This window comes from Lissotriton helveticus, chromosome 7 (assembly GCF_964261635.1).
Source record: "Lissotriton helveticus chromosome 7, aLisHel1.1, whole genome shotgun sequence".
Lineage (NCBI taxonomy): Eukaryota > Metazoa > Chordata > Amphibia > Caudata > Salamandridae > Lissotriton > Lissotriton helveticus.
Window position 1 is genome coordinate 78,913,235 of NC_136068.1, and position 18,666 is coordinate 78,931,900.

Consider the following 18,666-nt stretch of genomic DNA (forward strand, 5'->3'; position numbering starts at 1 on the left):
AAATCCAGGTGGGGGGGTAAGCACCACCTCTTATGCCCTCCTGGGGACGCCCATGTTAATGGGGCCACACATCCAAACCAGTATCAGACTCCTCTTGGGCAGCAGAATGAGGTACTTGTTGTGCCAATAACAATCACCATCCCCATCCAGGCCCCAAAACTGAGGGATGAACCACTATTCCCCTACGGGCAACCCCCCTCCCCAACCATGTGTCCTACAGGAAAGCCGCACAGGCCACTTCATGTAGCATGATCGGCTGCCCCATTAGAAGCTGATTTAACTGAAAAAATTCAGTTCATAATGTTTAACAGTACGGTTGCAACCTTTGTTAGAAAAAAATGGCGACCATTTGTTTATTTGTTGCTGCTTTGGAACAGCCAAGACCAAGTGGGTGGAAAAAAACAACATCCAAGCAAATTGTCAGGCTGTTCTTACATAGCGGCAAACATCCCTCTGTTTGCTCTAATATTCATTCGTAATTGATTAACTCATCCTTCACATACTTGTTAACTGATTTCTTTATGTTTTTGCCGTTTTAGGTTTATGAATTAGAAGGGAAAAGTACTGGATTTTACTGCATTTCCCATTATTTTTATCTGCCTGGACTTAAAAATACAGGCCAGGCAGGCTAAAAAAAAAAAAAAAAGGCCAAATGGCAACCCTAGTTCCAAGAAGGACTGAGCGAATTCCTGAGCTTAGTCAGTTTCAAGGAGATTACACCTTTTCCAGGAACCGCTTCGTGTGTACTGAAAAAAAGCAGGACCAGCAGGCAGTATGGCGCGTCAATCCAAGAAAACACGCAAGACCGCCCGCTCACAATTGGGTCACCAGGCCATGCCGCAGCTTTTCTGAATGCGGCAGCAACAAGTTGCAGTTTCAGCAATTGTGATTGGTCGCCTTTTCAGTCACAAAAATAGATGCCTGTGTTAGAACCATTCTGATTGGCTGCTGATAATAAAGCAAAAACACTGTACAGTGCAGAGAGATGCATGCTGCCAAACACAAAATCCACCCTTTTAGTAACTAACGAGCCACATATTTAAATGCAAAAGGTATATAAAACTCCTACCCATGATGCAGCCGGAGGTTTGAAAAATTCTCTCACTGTGACCACAGATGGCTTGATTCAGTGGCGTAGGAAGGGAGGTGCAGTGGATGCGGGCACCCCCGGGTGTCATCACTGAGGGGGGTGACATAACGGTAAAAATATGTATTTTATATTTTTGCCATTTTGTCAAGCCGGGAGTGACAAGAAATTTTCCGCACTGGGTACCACCTGACCTTGCTACGCCACTCGCTTGATTTACTACATCATTGAATGAAAGTCTGTTCTCCAATCAAACTTAAGATCTCTCAACCCAGAGCATTCCACCAGATGCCCAATCTGAATGGTTCCAATGGACTTCAAAGGCCCCAACCGGCACGTTTGATATTGCAATGAAGGCGCACTTCTTCCTGAACGCCCTTCATGAGTAAAACTGTAAACTGTAAACTTCGTACTTGTATAGCGCACTTATACCCTGAGGCCTCTAGGCGCTGTAGAAACCTCCTTGGCTTTTTCCTGTGAAATGTCCACTCCTGGGCACCCCCAAGGTGAAGTCAGACATCCTAGCGCTGTTGGGGCCGTTGTGGAGATTAAGCAAGCTATTGCCCAGAGTTGCAGAGTGGGACCCATGATGAGATTAGGCACAGAGAGGAGAATTATCAGGTCCGAGGAAATTGAGCCCAAGACCCACCGAGGCAGGAATTGAACCCTGGTCCCGGGCCACATCCCTGCATCAGGGTCTGCCGCTCTAACCATTGAGCCACACTTCTCGCACTTGAACAAACCTACTGCTTCCACTTATCCTTGCAAGAGTAGACATTTTGACAAGAAATAAAACACCAACGCACATGCAAAGCTCTTTTTCCTTTTTTGTTTTATTTACAGTGCTGAAACAATATATATATATATGATGTATATAATATATATATATCATTAAAAAATGCACCTGTGCCTGAATTTACAAAAAAGTGACGATTCAAAAGGTTTGGTCCGTTCGTTAAAAAGGGAGTCCTTCCGGTTTGCGGACGCCAGTCTACGCACGTCCCAGCTATTGTATCTGCTGGAAAAAGAGCCGTAAGGGGTAGAGGGCACAGGAAGTGGTGTGAAATATGGGAAAATTACAACATCTCATTAAAAACACTCTTCTAATCTCGTTTAAAAATCCTGCTTGTGGAAGGGTGTGAGGGGACGGTTCATCATAGGGAGTAGTAGGGAAAGACAAAGATTGACAGAGTCACTCAGATTGGGGTCACTATGGTGTGATTGGAGAATATTATCTCACCAGATATATCTTTACCTACTCATGAGTGAGAATCTACATACACCTCTTGGATACAACAACACAATGAACTAATTTTCCTAAAATTAATCCACATTACGCTGCAGTCAGCATCCTGATATAACTATTGAAATTGTAGGGCTTTACGTACGCACTTAGAAACGCTGGGGTATTAGCCCCCAACTTGCAAATGTTGTGGCGTCATGATTTCTGACCACTGCAGAGCCTTTGCCAGTATTTGTCAAATTGGTACGTTCAGTGAACCTGCTAGTTTCTGGATGAAAATGTAGGTTTATATCCAAGTCTTCCCAAGTGTTTCTCCGGCCTTCAACATCCCTAACCAATGCCACTTTAGGCCAGATTAGCTGAAAATAGATTGACAAGTGGAGGACATTAGCAGGCCTGTATGTTTTGTGGTAAAGGAGAGGTACTACTGGGTTGTCTCCTGGCAGGCTATTTCTTTAGATCCAGAATGGTAATAGATTATGTTGTATCCTGGACCTGTTGGCCTCACTACAGATGAGTACATCTTTGTGTACATCGCACCTACCCTCGCACAGCCATCAGGTGCACAATAGTCATAAAAAAAAGTGAACTACACCAATGTGCTTGATGCTGCAGGGCCCACATACCAGCTAAATTGTCCCCAAACGTACATATCTCTACAGTGATACACAATGTCGGCTTAAGGAGAAGAGGCCCAATCAGCCCTATGAAGAATAGCCTTAACTCGTTGATGCGCTTGCTCACCCGTCTCTTTCTAAAAGACAGACTCCCCAGAGACCACCTAGACCTGACTTCTAGTTCTCCAACTGAAGAGTCAGGAACAATATAAAGCATTCAATTTCTCAGTAACTTTGAAGTATCTTGAAATCTTTAAAAACCTCCTTGCCTGGGCAGGGGGCATTAGTCGATGCTATGCCAAGGCAAACATGATACACCCAACCGCGGTGGGTCTGTGAGTGGATCACATTTTGCACAGCTGGTTAGGGAAGCGGTGAGGAGGATGGGGGGGTGGCAGCTGCATGGCCACCGGATTTTAATATTCACTGCATGTTCTCTTTCTCTCAGAAGAATAAGAGAAAGAAGTTAATTATTCAAGTGGGAAGCTTATTATTCTGTGGTGGTGCTGGTTTGATGCAGACAGCAGCCTTACAGTAAAGGGAATTTGGTGCAAGTTCTTCAGAAATGAAAATAGTAAGGGGTGGAAATATAACATGTATACACCGGGGTGCAGTTGTACTCTTCCGATTTAATACATTGAAGCGACAAATTTCAAAAGGTGGTTTTGGACGAGATGATCTCAAGAGAAAATATTTGGGGCGTCCACAGTTAGCCAGACCTTGGTCAGCAACTGTGAGGGGATCAGTGGGTTAGGATTTCAAGGGCGGAAGGATGGGAGTGGTGTGTTTCTGATATTTAGGGAAGGGAAGATGAAGGATGTACGCGTGTGTAGAATGTAGAAGGGATGGACGCCACGAGTAGATGATCAGTTCGGACAAGGGAGTGTGGAGAAGATGTTCGCGGTCATTAGACGTAAGAGAGAGTTGGAAGCGCCCTCAGGGATAGGAGGGATTTTTGGCCTTCTAAAGACTAGCATGAGACAAGCCTTTAGCTTGGTATTAGATGGTCAGGAGGTCTTGAAAATGTTGAGAATCCTAAATCATAGAAATATTTGCAACCAGTTGTCAGAAGATGCCATCTTTTTTTTTGGTTGAGTGGAGGAGGCCCAGATGATCTCCACAGTGTGGATTTTGATCCGGAAAGCCTTGAAGCACCATATCTTGATTTTATAGCCTCCTCTGTTGCATCCCTTCCCCCTCTCTCCTGCGACTGTGCATTGTTAGGGGTCTCGCTTGCCTGTTTCTCCTTCCCTCGCCTGCATTCTCCCCCTGCCTCTATGCTGCTGTACTTAGGTGTTGGCTTTTCTGGCACGTATGCGTCTAGGTCCCTCTTCTGAGTTCAGTGCTATCGAAGTCGTTACATTGCCGCCTTCCGCCTGCTCGCCCCTGTATGAATGTATGATGGCCAGAACGTTCCATACTAGTCACAAAATTACCTTCTGATCCCCCTCGCTAAGTGGCTGCCCTTGCTTTGGTTCTACTCATTCCATTCCAGCACAATTTGTGTCTGGCTATCCTGAATGGCTGCCCCTTTGTAGTGGACCAGCTGAGCTTAATCAAACTTGAGTGCCACTCTGATGCTGCTCACTATAAGATCAGGAGGAGGGTTTATTTTGGTGTCAATGGTCAGGTGGTTTGAGGCAGCTTAAGGGTGGGATGATGGAAGAGGTGTGATGGTGGGACAAGATGGGTACACAGGTGAGTGATTTAAGCAGGGAGTGGCCTGCAGATGGGACCTACAGGGGCATGGGAAAGTGGTCTGCGGGGAGTCTGCGGATAGGACAGGAGCGGAACACATGGTGGATTTGCATGGGTGAGAGTTTGGAGATATGGGATAGTAAGTGTTGGAGGGCTGGTGGTATTTCGTGTCAGGTGTATCTGAGAATGGGATGCGGGTGAGGACATATATGGGATGGTCACACTGCTCAGGCATCGCTGGAGTCCCCATTTTCTGTCTTCTGCCTTTTTGAGTCCTGTTCGTCCTGTGGAAGGAGAGAGAAAGAAGAGCATGGGTTAGAGCAGACACATGGGATTCCACAAGGTGCAGCGCCTTGACGCGCCCTCATACACTAGGAGCTGCCTAATGTGGGGCATTCAAGCCTGAAAATGCAGGGCCCGATTCACAGAACTAACATAAGACAAACTCCTAAACTTACTACCATTTTGGTATTCACAGAAGGCACTTACACATTTTGGTATTCACAGAAGGCACTTACACATTTTGGTATTCACAGAAGGCACTTACACATTTTGGTATTCACAGAAGGCACTTACTCATTTCGGTATTCACAGAAGTTAGGAGTCTTAACTTTTGGACTCCTAAATGTCTTCTGTGAATACCGAAAGTCCTAAAGTTAGGGTTTTTCTCAGTTTAGGAGTCTTAACTTCACTACTCCTAAACTGAGAAAAATTCTAACTTTAAGACTTTCGGTATTCACAGAAGGCATTTAGGAGTCCTAAAGTTAGGAGTCCTAACTTTGCCACTGCTAAACTGAGAAAAATCCTAACTTTAAGACTTTCGGTATTCACGGAAGGCATTTAGGAGTCCTAAAGTTAGGACTCCTAACTTCTGTGAATACCGAAATGAGCAAGTGCCTTCTGTGAATACCAAAATGAGTAAGTGCCTTCTGTGAATACCGAAATGGTAGTAAGTTTAGGATTTTGTCTTAGGTTAGTTCTGTGAATCGGGCCCGCAGTTCGGTGTGTGTATGGAGGGGGGGGTGGGGGGGGGAGTCCCAGTTTACATCATGGGTAAGCAGATGAATGTAGTATGTTTCTGCTACTATTATAAAGGTGAATGTAAACAGTGTGGATGCTCCTGTGGAGCCCTATAGGTGTCAGTGGTGAACGCGGTCAAGGAAGTGGGGGATAATTGACTCATATACCTAGGTCTTATGTACTAAGCGGGCACGGCCTGCCTGTCAATGTGTCTTTACCAAGCAGAGAGATCATTGTAGCTGATGAAGTCTGTGCAGGTACAGAATGGTCTGTGAGAGTGAAGGAACCAATCACAAGCCTCCTCTGCTCTCAGAATCCAGCATCTCCTCCAGTCAAGCAGGTACAAAGCAATGCAGATTACACAAGGTATTTACTGTCAGTGCAAAGGTTGTTTTCTGGTGGGAGGATGCCCTTTTAATTGTACCAAAACCCATCTGCACTGCTTTACGTCACTTTGAGTCCAGGAGGCCATACTGGGGAAATTAGTTCAAACACCCATTGCTTTTTTACCAAAGTCTGCTTCCCTCTGTGTGAGGGCGACGGGGTGGGCGGTGGGATCGGGTTGGCGGGGCGGAAGGTCTGAAGCCCTTTGAGCCCTGTGGGGGTTGTGCGCCTGGGTACAGGTAGCCAGGGTTGGATTGGGATTAAAAATCGGCCCGGGCACGCTAAAAAAAGTGCCCCACATTTGCATATTGTCTTTCCGAAAAACACTGCTGTGGCAACATTTAAAAAAAAAAAAGAAAGGGTGGGTAAAAAAAATGCACTGATTAGTTTACACTGGTGAAACACACCTGAAAACAAGCGAAGACACTTCTGCTCAGGCCCCCTGCCCTGCTCATTATGCATACATTAATGGGCCAGCCCTGCGAGAGAAAGGAAGTGACACCTCTGACCGTTGATAAAAGGGAGGTAATGAGCGCCCATCTGCCTCCAGAAAGGCCACTCAGGCACCCACTGGGTCGCTGGCAGTATCTGAAGGGGAACATCCTTTACAACGAAACTTTTACAACGCGGTACCGTTACCACGCAGGTTTTACAACGGAAGTCGTTACAACGACTTGCGCTGGAGGGCGCTATAGGATAGGGAATAGTTTAATTTACTATCCAACACCTTCCCTACTATCCACGGGGACTGGAGTTGGAATAGTAAATTAAACTATTCCACTATCCAGCGCCCCCCAACGCAAGTCGTTGTAACGACTTGCGTTGTAAAACCTGCGTGGTAACGGTACGCGTGGTAAAAGCACGCGTTGTACCGTCATACATCCGTATCTGAACAATGCAGAAACCAGCCAAATCGGCCCCACAGACTGCTCAAAAAAGCAGTCCAAAGCAGGGACTGGGCACTGGCCCCTCGGGCATTGCCCGAGTGCCCGTGTTACCAATCCGACCCTGCGAGGTAGCTACTTCCTGCACTGTGGCTCACACAAAGGGAAGCAGGAAGTACCAAGGGCTGCATCTTATCCAGAAGAAGGTGTGGATGCGCGCGCTCCTGAGTGCGCCTGCGCTGTCTGCAGAACCATGTCTGACATTCTAACCACTAACGTGAGGGGGGGGGGGCGTTACCGTGACTGACAAAGCCAGATTGTGTTTAAATCTGTCTGAGCCTATCTCTGGTCAGCCTGTGTTCATTCCTTCGTGGCTACGTCAGCGATTGTAGTGTGTGTGCCTGTGACTAAGTGTCTGCGTATTTGTGACTGTCTATTTGTGGGTATCCTTTTCTGCCGGGCTGTGTATGCCTGCCCGGTTCTGTCTGTGCCAGGCTAGTTAAGGCAGAGTTGGAACAACAGTATTTAATTCACCACAACTCCAAAAAACATGCCTGCTAGATAAGACATGCGATGTCGTAATTATTCTGTCCACCTCGCCACAATCGCTAGAGCTCTCGCTGAGGCCTGGGTGTCACAGCCGGCCTGTGTCTGGGTCTTAAGCAGGGCTTTAAGTGGGACGGGTCTCACTGGGTCTGAGCATCGGCGGTTTTTTAAAGGAGGCATCGAAACGGGTCTCTATCGGGCTCTGTTCTGTGCCCTGGCACAGGTGGTCAGTTTTTTTCCAGACTGCAGTGACAGCAGGCACATCGAAGTGCGCGTGCTCACACTACTCAATTCTCACTAGTGGAGAAGTTACCGCATGACGTCATGCCAGGTGAGCATTGTAGGGGAAGAGAAATCCTTTAAAGAGAGTCATTTTCTCTCTGGGTTTCCCTTCTCTTTTTGAAACTCAGGAGCAGCAACATTGTCATGGTGTCACCAGGGCTTTAAGTGGAAGCTTCAATATTATATACAAGAAGGCATAGCTGCTGCTTATTTATCTTAAGCACCTAACAACCATTCACAAAGCTAATAGTCCTGCCTTGTTATAAATATGATGTTACTTGCTGCATCATATATCTGGATGCAATGACAGAAACAGCAAAATACAAGTCGGGCGTCACACTATGCTAAGCACCTATTTTCAGTTTAGGTGTTTTTAATCCACGCCCTTAATTACATTGGCCACGCCCCTTTGAGAGACCCCCCCAGTTTTTTCATCCCACTTAAAGCCCTGGTTTTAAGTAGGGGTGGGCGGAATTTGCGTAATTGCTTTACGCAAATCTCCGCAAAATGTTTGCGATGCTTTTTTACTGTTTGCAATCGCTGTTTGCATGCTCGGGGGAAATATCTCGCGAACACGCATTTGAGATGCGAACAAGCAAAAAATGTCGCGAAATTGCGGAATTCACAATTTTGGGCAATTTCGCGCTCTCCGCGGAACGAAAATTACCCAAATTCCGTGAACGGAACGGAATTTAACGCACAGGCCTAGTTTTAAGCTTATGTCTGTCTACGTCTGTCTCCTGGTTAGACCTCTTTCAGCCTCACTTAGACTTCAGTGTAAAGTCAAGAGATGGCACCTTTCCTTGGGCAGGGTCAGGTGGTCAGGTGGCCCCTGGAGATGGAACTCTCGCTGATCATGGAGCCCTGGGGTCAGGAATGACGAAGGACAGGGCGCCAAGGAACACGCCAGTAATATGGTAATAACACGTCACTAACACACTAGTTCCCCACACTAGTTCCCCGTCGTTACCTTTTCCGGAATTACAGCATTTCTTAAGCAGGTTAACCGAAAAAAACATACATTAATCGGGTTACCACCATTTATTTTTCTAGGATAAATATTATGGGGCAGATTTACAAGCCCCTTGCGCCACTTTTGCGTCTCTTTTAACATGGGGAAAAGTGGCGCAAGGGGCTTGTAAATCTGCCCCTATATGTCTGTCAGTTTGCCTAAGCTGCAGGAAGCAACCTTCAATTCACAGGGCCAGCAGCAGGCTCTCTCCCTTCGAGAAGTTTAAAAGCTGGGGGTTCTCCACAAGCGAAGCTCTCTGGAGCAAGGGGTGGAGCTACAGGGAAGGGAGACCAGTTTCTATTTAAAGAAGGAAGATATGTGTAGCATCTTAATCTACAGCATTAAGTGGGATGTAGCTGTGTGCAGACACAGCGCCACAGGATATTTAAACTACAGACTCTAGGCGAGAGGCCTTAGGAGCGTAGGAGCAGAAGGGTGGACAGATCAGAGCCCTATGGTGAAGGGATGAGACAGGGGCATGGGGGGATTGGTGCCCTGAAGGCAGGGCTTTAAGTGGGATGAAAAAACTGGGGGGGTCTCTCAATGGGGTGTGGTCAATGAAATTGAGGGCGTGGCTTCAAAACACGTAAGATAAAAATCTGAGTTTAGCACAGAGTGCCGCCTGACTTGTATTTTGCTGTTCCTGTCATTGTGCCTAGATATATGTTACAAGTCACATCATACCTACAAGTCACGACTATTGACTTTGTCAATGGTTGCTAGTTGCATAAGATAAATAAGCAGCAACTATGTGGCTTGTATATAATATTGAAAAAACTTCCACTTAAAGCCCTGGTGGTGACACCATGACAATGTTGCTGCTCCTGAGTTTCAAAAAGAGAAGAGAAACCCAGAGAGAAAATGACTCACTTTAAAGGATTTCCCTTCCCCTGCAACGCTTACCGCGCACACATGGATGTCACTGCAGTCCAGAAAAAAAAACGGACCGCCTGTGCCAGGGCACAAAACAGAGCCCGATAGAGACCCGTTTCGAGGCCCCCTAAAAAAACACTGCTGGTGCTCGGATCCGGTGAGACCCGGCCCACTTAAAGTCCTGCCTGAAGGGACACCGGTCCTGCGATGTGCTCAGAGCTTCATTTGAGTTTCTCACCTCGTCCTCTGCCGACCTCTTCACAGCATGGCTTTCATAGTCATCGTCCTCGTCTTCCTCATCTACGTCATCATCTGAAAAAATACAAACTGAGAAGTAAGGGGACGAACTTTGGCACAGACACAAAAAAAAACAAGCATTTGCAATGAAATAGGTCTCGCATTTACGAGAGTTTGAGCTATTGGCAATGCAATAGCTCAAACTCTCGCAAATGCAAGACCTATTGCACTGGAAATATTTTTTTTGTTTTCTAGCGACCATGCGGCGCTTTCACATTGATGGAGGCCGCGCCACTTTCTTTGTTTTTTGTTATACAAGCCCCCATCCCGCTGTTTCACTTTAATAGCGGCTGTGCACCTTTCCTTAGACACGGCTCTTCTAATGAAAGGGGCGCGGCTTTCATGCACGTGAAAGTGCGCATGGGGCTCTGACAACAAAAAACACATATTTGCAATAGGTCTTGCATTTGCGAGAGTTTAAGCTATTGGCTTTACAATGCCAATAACTCAAACTCTCCTAAATGCGAGATCTATTGCATGGCCAAGAAGCAGCCGCCATTGTCCCGGCTGCTTGGAAAGTGAAAGCGCGCATGGCACGCTGAATGTAAGGAAAGCTTGTCGTGCCTGCAGTAGGGCAAAACCCATTAAAGAAAATAGTGCTTACAGACGATATAAAACATACAGTGCAGCAACAGAAGTAAAAGGGCCAGTCTTCTTGGGCGGTTTCAAACTAAGACAAAGCGGAACTAAGGAGGGACTAACAAGGCGATTAAGGACTCAGAAGCCAGCATTTGCAAAGGACAATGACACAAGCCAATGAAAAATATGGGCGGAGCTTCACATCCCTTACTCAATACAGCATGCCTCGCAGAGCAGCGCATGCGCTGCCCATGCTCGACTTAAAAAGAATGTGCAAAGAGAGGAAGCAGTGCAAGCTTCCCACACTTACCACCGGTACATCCCAAGCAGGGGTACATGCTTATCTCATATAGAAATGATGCAGCGGGGCCAGCAGCAGCCTCCTGAACTGCATTGTATCGTAATTGCATTTATTTAGTATTTACTACACCTGGGGTTAGATGTAGGTAATTTTAATTTACCGATTCGAAAATACCGAATTTTACCCATTCGGTATTTTTGAATCGGCAAATGCAATGTAGGTAATCAATCGGTAAAAAATACCGAATCGTTAAGATTCGGTATTTACCGAATCGGTAATTACCGATTCAGTATTTGCCATTCATTCCTATGGGCCTGGAGGCCCATAGGAATGAATATCAATTACCGAATCGGTAAATACCGATTCGGTAAAATTGGGAAAAAGTCAAGGGTGGCAGGGTGTCACTTTGACACCCTGCTGCACCCCTGATTAGTGCTTGTGTGCACATGTGGCACACATACATGCCCTAAGGGCATGTATGTCTGTCACATGGCACAGGTGTAAATGCACATTTATGCATTTACAGAGGTATTCGTTATTGGTGGTAAATAACGAATCCTTAAAGCCCAGAAGCACTGTTTACAGTGCTTCCTACATCTTATTTACTGATTCGGTAAATACCGAATCGGTAAATGATGATTCGGTAAATACCGAATCGGTAAATACCGATTCGTTATTTACCGAGTCGGTAAAAAAGCCTCCTACATAGAAAAAGTCTATTACCGGTGAGTAACGGCCGAATTCGCCCGTTACCGACTGGTAATAGCCTACCTACATCTGGCCCCTGATGAGGTGTTGAAGCGCTTTATTACAAGTAGCATGCAACTCTGGGACCCAGGGTCAGTGAATAATGTAGTAGATTTGTTTTGGATAGCAGGTTTAGTATTTTGTTCTAAAAAAAATACAAACACATAAAAACACACAAGCTCTAGTTTCAGTGTGGCAGCAGCTTACAAGAAGAAAAGGGCCAGCAGTACCAGGCTTCATTCACACCAGGAGAAGAGGCAAAGCCAGGGCAGCAGCTAACATCCCTCACACACAAAGCATTCACAGCCCATGGAGCTGCAGTGGAAGCATCCCTTGTACCAACAAGCTGAGGAGTGACAGCAAGGCTCTCCTAAGGTACAGCCACCTCCCCTCTCACAGAGAAGCAAGTGCATGACAGGCAGCAGCAGTGTAAGAGTCTCTCTCTCTCAAACAGTTCGCAATCACCGGGTAAATCCGCTGCGTGTCACACGCAGCGGATTTACCCGGTGACCACCGAACTGATGATGACTGCTTTTCAAATTTGACTGATCGCTGATGATGTGTACTACACTATGTGAAAATGAACTAACTAATCGTGATACATGGGTGTATGACATTACAACGCATGCTTTTACACCGCATGCTTTTACAACGCGGTTTTTACAACACATACCATTACAACGCATAGTGCTTTTAGGCGCTGGATAGTGAATTGTTTAATTTACTATTCCAACTCCAGTCCCCGTGGATAGTAGGGAAGGTGTTGGATAGTACATTAAACCCATTCCCTATCCTAGAGCGCGCCCCCCCAGCGCAATGTGTTGTAATGGTTTGCATTGTAAAAGTTGCGTTGTAAAGGCACTGCGTGATAAAAGTTGCGTTGTAAAGGTTGTTTTCCGTGATACATTGCTGCCTTGAGAAAAAACAAAAAAATGAGTGAAAATGGATAAAACTCAGTGAAAACATCAATAAAAGGATTTCTGTTCACTCAAACCAACTTGTACTGTGCTATCTTCCTCAATCAAGCAACATATACCCATTGATGGAAGTGAACTACAACATTGGGAAAGGAGGAATACATGCTCGCAACCCTTTTTACCAGCGTGAGGATAGGCTACACTCCCACACAGACCTGATACAGCCCCATCAGCTGCAGTGCACGCTTGCACTGCACACAGAACGCGTGCATTCGTATAGAGCCGGCGTGCAAGCTTCCCACACATAGAACAGAGGAACAGGTACAGCACATAGTGCTGTAGGACAAGCTTCTCTCACACAGTGAACAGGTGCAGCGCCTAGAGACGCAGGACAAGCTTCTCCCACACAGTGAACAGGTGCAGCACCTAGAGACGCACGACAAGCTTCTCTCACACAGTGAACAGGTGCAGCACGTACAGATGCAGGACACGCTTCTCTCACACAGTGAACAGGTGCAGCGCCTAGAGACGCAGGACAAGCTTCTCCCACACAGTGAACAGGTGCAGCGCCTAGAGACGCAGGACAAGCTTCTCTCACACAGTGAACAGGTGCAGCGCCTAGAGACGCAGGACAAGCTTCTCCCACACAGTGAACAGGTGCAGCGCCTAGAGACGCAGGACAAGCTTCTCTCACACAGTGAACAGGTGCAGTGCCTAGAGACGCAGGGCACGCTTCTCTCACACAGTGAACAGGTGCAGCGCCTAGAGACGCAGGACAAGCTTCTCCCACACAGTGAACAGGTGCAGCGCCTAGAGACGCAGGACAAGCTTCTCTCACACAGTGAACAGGTGCAGCGCCTAGAGACGCAGGACAAGCTTCTCTCACACAGTGAACAGGTGCAGCGCCTAGAGACGCAGGACAAGCTTCTCTCACACAGTGAACAGGTGCAGCGCCTGGAGACGCAGGGCACGCTTCTCTCACACAGTGAACAGGTGCAGCGCCTAGAGACGCAGGACAAGCTTCTCCCACACAGTGAACAGGTGCAGCGCCTAGAGACGCAGGACAAGCTTCTCTCACACAGTGAACAGGTGCAGTGCCTAGAGACGCAGGGCACGCTTCTCTCACACAGTGAACAGGTGCAGCACGTACAGATGCAGGACACGCTTCTCTCACACAGTGAACAGGTGCAGCGCCTAGAGACGCAGGACAAGCTTCTCCCACACAGTGAACAGGTGCAGCGCCTAGAGACGCAGGACAAGCTTCTCTCACACAGTGAACAGGTGCAGCGCCTAGAGACGCAGGACAAGCTTCTCCCACACAGTGAACAGGTGCAGCGCCTAGAGACGCAGGACAAGCTTCTCTCACACAGTGAACAGGTGCAGCGCCTAGAGACGCAGGACAAGCTTCTCCCACACAGTGAACAGGTGCAGCGCCTAGAGACGCACGACAAGCTTCTCTCACACAGTGAACAGGTGCAGCGCCTAGAGACGCACGACAAGCTTCTCTCACACAGTGAACAGGTGCAGCGCCTAGAGACGCACGACAAGCTTCTCTCACACAGTGAACAGGTGCAGCGCCTAGAGACGCACGACAAGCTTCTCCCACACAGTGAACAGGTGCAGCGCCTAGAGACGCACGACAAGCTTCTCCCACACAGTGAACAGGTGCAGCGCCTAGAGACGCACGACAAGCTTCTCTCACACAGTGAACAGGTGCAGCGCCTAGAGACGCAGGACAAGCTTCTCCCACACAGTGAACAGGTGCAGCGCCTAGAGACGCACGACAAGCTTCTCTCACACAGTGAACAGGTGCAGCGCCTAGAGACGCAGGACAAGCTTCTCCCACACAGTGAACAGGTGCAGCGCCTAGAGACGCAGGGCACGCTTCTCTCACACAGTGAACAGGTGCAGCGCCTAGAGACGCAGGACACGCTTCTCTCACACAGTGAACAGGTGCAGCGCCTAGAGACGCAGGACAAGCTTCTCCCACACAGTGAACAGGTGCAGCACCTAGAGACGCAGGGCACGCTTCTCTCACACAGTGAACAGGTGCAGCACGTACAGATGCAGGACACGCTTCTCTCACACAGTGAACAGGTGCAGCGCCTAGAGACGCAGGACAAGCTTCTCCCACACAGTGAACAGGTGCAGCGCCTAGAGACGCAGGACAAGCTTCTCTCACACAGTGAACAGGTTCAGCGCCTAGAGACGCAGGACAAGCTACTCTCACACAGTGAACAGGTGCAGCACCTAGAGACGCAGGACAAGCTTTTCCCACACAGTGAACAGGTGCAGCGCCTAGAGACGCAGGGCACGCTTCTCTCACACAGTGAACAGGTGCAGCGCCTAGAGACGCAGGACACGCTTCTCTCACACAGTGAACAGGTGCAGCGCCTAGAGACGCAGGACAAGCTTCTCCCACACAGTGAACAGGTGCAGCGCCTAGAGACGCAGGACAAGCTTCTCTCACACAGTGAACAGGTGCAGCGCCTAGAGATGCAGGACACGCTTCTCTCACACAGTGAACAGGTGCAGCGCCTAGAGATGCAGGACAAGCTTCTCTCACACAGTGAACAGGTGCAGCTCTTAGAGACGCAGGACAAGCTTCTCCCACACAGTGAACAGGTGCAGCGCCTAGAGACACAGGACAAGCTTCTCCCACACAGTGAACAGGTGCAGTGCCTAGAGATGCAGGACACGCTTCTCTCACACAGTGAACAGGTGCAGCGCCTAGAGACGCAGGACACGCTTCTCTCACACAGTGAACAGGTGCAGCGCATAGAGGTGCAGGACAAGCTTCTCTCACACAGTGAACAGGTGCAGCGCATAGAGGTGCAGGACAAGCTTCTCTCACACAGTGAACAGGTGCAGCGCCTAGAGACGCAGGACAAGCTTCTCTCACACAGTGAACAGGTGCAGCGCGTAGAGACGCAGGACAAGCTTCTCTCACACAGTGAACAGGTGCAGCACCTAGAGACGCAAGACAAGCTTCTTTCACACAGTGAACAGGTGCAGCGCCTAGAGACACAGGACAAGCTTCTCTCACACAGTGACCAGGTGCAGCGCCTAGAGACACAGGACAAGCTTCTCCCACACAGTGAACAGGTGCAGCGCCTAGAGACGCAGGACACGCTTCTCTCACACAGTGAACAGGTGCAGCGCCTAGAGACGCAGGACACGCTTCTCTCACACAGTGAACAGGTGCAGCGCATAGAGGTGCAGGACAAGCTTCTCTCACACAGTGAACAGGTGCAGCGCCTAGAGACGCAGGATAAGCTTCTCTCACACAGTGAACAGGTGCAGCGTGTACAGACGCAGGACAAGCTTCTCTCACACAAAAAAACAGGTGCAGCGCCTAGAGATGCAAGACAAGCTTCTCTCACACACAGAACAGGTGGAGCGTATAGAGATGCAACACAAGCTTCTCTTACACAGAGAACAGGTGCAGCGCGTAATGATGTAGGTCAAGCTTCTCTCACACAGAAAACGTGCAGTGCATAAAAGAGATGTAGGACAATCTTTTTTCAAGCAGAGAACATGTGCAGCATCTAGAGATGCAGGACAAGCTTCTCTCACACAGTGAACAGGTGCAGCGCCTAGAGACGCAGGACAAGCTTCTCTCTCACACAGTGAACATGTGCAGCGCCTAGAGGCGCAGGATAAACAACTCTCTCACAGAGAACAGGTGCAGCACGTAGAGACGCAGGACAAGCTTCCTTCACACACTTCCCACAACAGTAGTTTTTCGGTGAGGCCATGAATCTAAGTCTCCATGCCCATTCAAGACTTGGCCTCTCGCCCTTGTCTGCCCCACAGCAGGGTTGCCTTACCATCTTCCTCCGGATCATCATCTTCCTCGTGGTGCTCTACGTATTCGTCCTCCGCACCATTCTCTTCCTCCTGCAGAAGGACAAACAGAGGCGAGCTAGTGTCAAGGGCTTGAGGTGAGAAACCACAAAACATAAGAAGATGGATGGAGGTCAGAGGGCAAACAGATGGAACGGTATGCCAGCAAGAGGGGGGTATGCAGGCGACTAGGGTAGGAACGAAGATAACTAGGGGTGGGCCGAATTTGCGTAATCTCTGCAAAACTGTAAAAAATCTCTGCCAACACGCAGAAATTCAGCGAACACGCGGAATTGCATGTTCACAATGCTTTTTTCCTGTTCGCAATTGCTGTTTGCGTGCTCGGGGGAAAATATCTCACGAACACGCATTTTGAGAACTCGAACAAGCAAAAAACTTCACAAACTCGCGGAATGTAGAATTGTGGGCAATTTCGCGTTCTCCGCGGAACGCGAAATTACCCAAATTCTGCGAGCGGAACAGAATTTACCGCCCAGGCCTAGAGATAACCCTCTCATCGACTAGTAACACACTATTTAAATGTATTATGTTTTTTTAGATTTTAGGTCATTAATAGAGATGTGTTCAAACTTCACGCGGAAATCGTGAGCAAAATAGATTTTAGGAGGGACACAGAAGAGGCACGCATACACGTAGGTATTACTAAAGTCTCAGATCCGCCTTGGCCACTTTTAATTTGGGGCGCAGAGGGGTGGGGTCCCCCTTGAAGCAGGGGGTGTCTGTAGGGTGGGGGGGTCTTCTCACCTCGTGGGGCAGCTGCTTCTTCTTGTCTTTCTTGCTGCTTTTGTCCACCACCTTCTCCTTCTTCTCTTTCAGGTCCTGGATGAAAAAGAGAAATATATGGTGTGAGCTCCAGAGGGTGAGAGGGGAGAGCAAAAAACTCATGGACAATAGAGAACAAGAGAGAACGAGGCAGAGAGAGAGAGAGAGAAAGAGAGAGCAACGGGAGAGATTGCAGAAAGGAGGGGTTAGGGTTGGAAGTGGGCAGACGGGGGAGTACAATGCGAAGGAAAGAACTGGCTAGAGGTGGAAGACGGGAGCAGAGGAACTGTAGGTAAAGGCAGTGCTTAATTTGAGCCGGTGGTTCCCGGTGCTCGGTACCAGCACTTAATTGTCAACACCGGCGCTTGTGACAGTCTGCCACAAGGTGGCACTATCTGGCTAATTTAGAGATGAGCACAACAACCGGTAATTATTAATTCAAAATACATGAAAAATGACTGCAACGTTCTTCCCAATCCATTCTTATAGCTAAGCTTTGGCACCTGTAAAAGTCTGAATTGTCATTGGAAAGGAAAAGGGAGAGTAGAGTTGCCGTGAAATAGGGAGAGGAGATGCGAATGGGTATTAAGGTGGAGAGGGTGAAGAGAGCACACGGAAAGACTCCAGGAAGATGTATTCATCTCTTGCTTGCATTGGAGCAGTGGGGTTCATATAAAGGAGACAGCTGAACACAGCCATAGGGATGCCAAAATCCTGGGAAGAACCAGACCCAGGGGACATTTTGTCTGTGCCGGCACACTCAGTACTTTAAATGGGCCGATACTCACGGGTATTGAGTACCGGCACTTCCACATTTTCTAGCCCTCAGTGCCGGCACTTTTCTTTTGTTAGGGAGAGTAACGGTACCCTGATTGTTGGCATGGCAGGCTCACGTTCCGCATCCCCTACAACGCAGGACAGATGCCGCTCTGCTTCCGGATCTTGCAATCACACTGAGCCATGAAGTCGGCTTTTGCAGAGACACTGGTAAAGTCCAGAGGCGGCCCCTTGCAATTCCTCACACTGCAGGGGTTCGAGTGGCGTGCGTCACATGTTGTGATTAACAGAGCAGGGTCTAGCCAGACCTTGCAAAACACACACGATGAGGCACATGGTCAAGACTGATTTGCATATGGCCATGTCTGAACTGGGGTGGCTTGGTGAGCAAAATAACGATGGATTAAACCCAGATCTGTGACTGGGGGTGAATGTTTTGCCATTGTGCAACATTCCGTCCATCATCTTGTGTGTTTTGCTGTTTGCCCTATGTGGGAAGGGTATGCCCAGACGTGGGTCCCGTGCTCTCCACACCACTGGAGTCAAGTTATCCTGGCTGATGGAGGCTGATAGCCAGAAACCTGTCCTAGGATGCTTGATTCCGGTCCAGGGAAGACATGGCTTGGCAGTTCGGGCTGGACTGTTCACATGAGGCACAGGGTCAAGACTGATTTGCATATGGCCATGTCTGATCTGGGGTGGCGTGGTGAGCAAAATAGCGATGGATTAAACCCAGATCTGTGACTGGGGGTGAATGTTTTGCCATTGCGCAA

At 48.3% G+C, this 18,666-nt stretch overlaps 1 protein-coding gene across 1 annotated transcript in view; it reads right to left on the bottom strand.

Moving 5' to 3' along the window:
- Positions 1-1,904: 1,904 nt before the first annotated feature.
- The window catches only part of PTMS (parathymosin), a 50,491-nt gene continuing 33,729 nt past the window's right edge, over positions 1,905-18,666 (bottom strand). Inside the window, exons 2-5 of the mRNA XM_078651535.1 lie at positions 17,099-17,173; positions 16,318-16,387; positions 9,885-9,958; positions 1,905-4,929 (exon numbers count right to left, since the gene is read on the bottom strand). Coding sequence (XP_078507661.1) covers positions 4,873-4,929; positions 9,885-9,958; positions 16,318-16,387; positions 17,099-17,173 — 276 coding nt within the window. The 3' untranslated portion in view covers positions 1,905-4,872. The remainder of the gene's footprint in view (positions 4,930-9,884; positions 9,959-16,317; positions 16,388-17,098; positions 17,174-18,666) is intronic.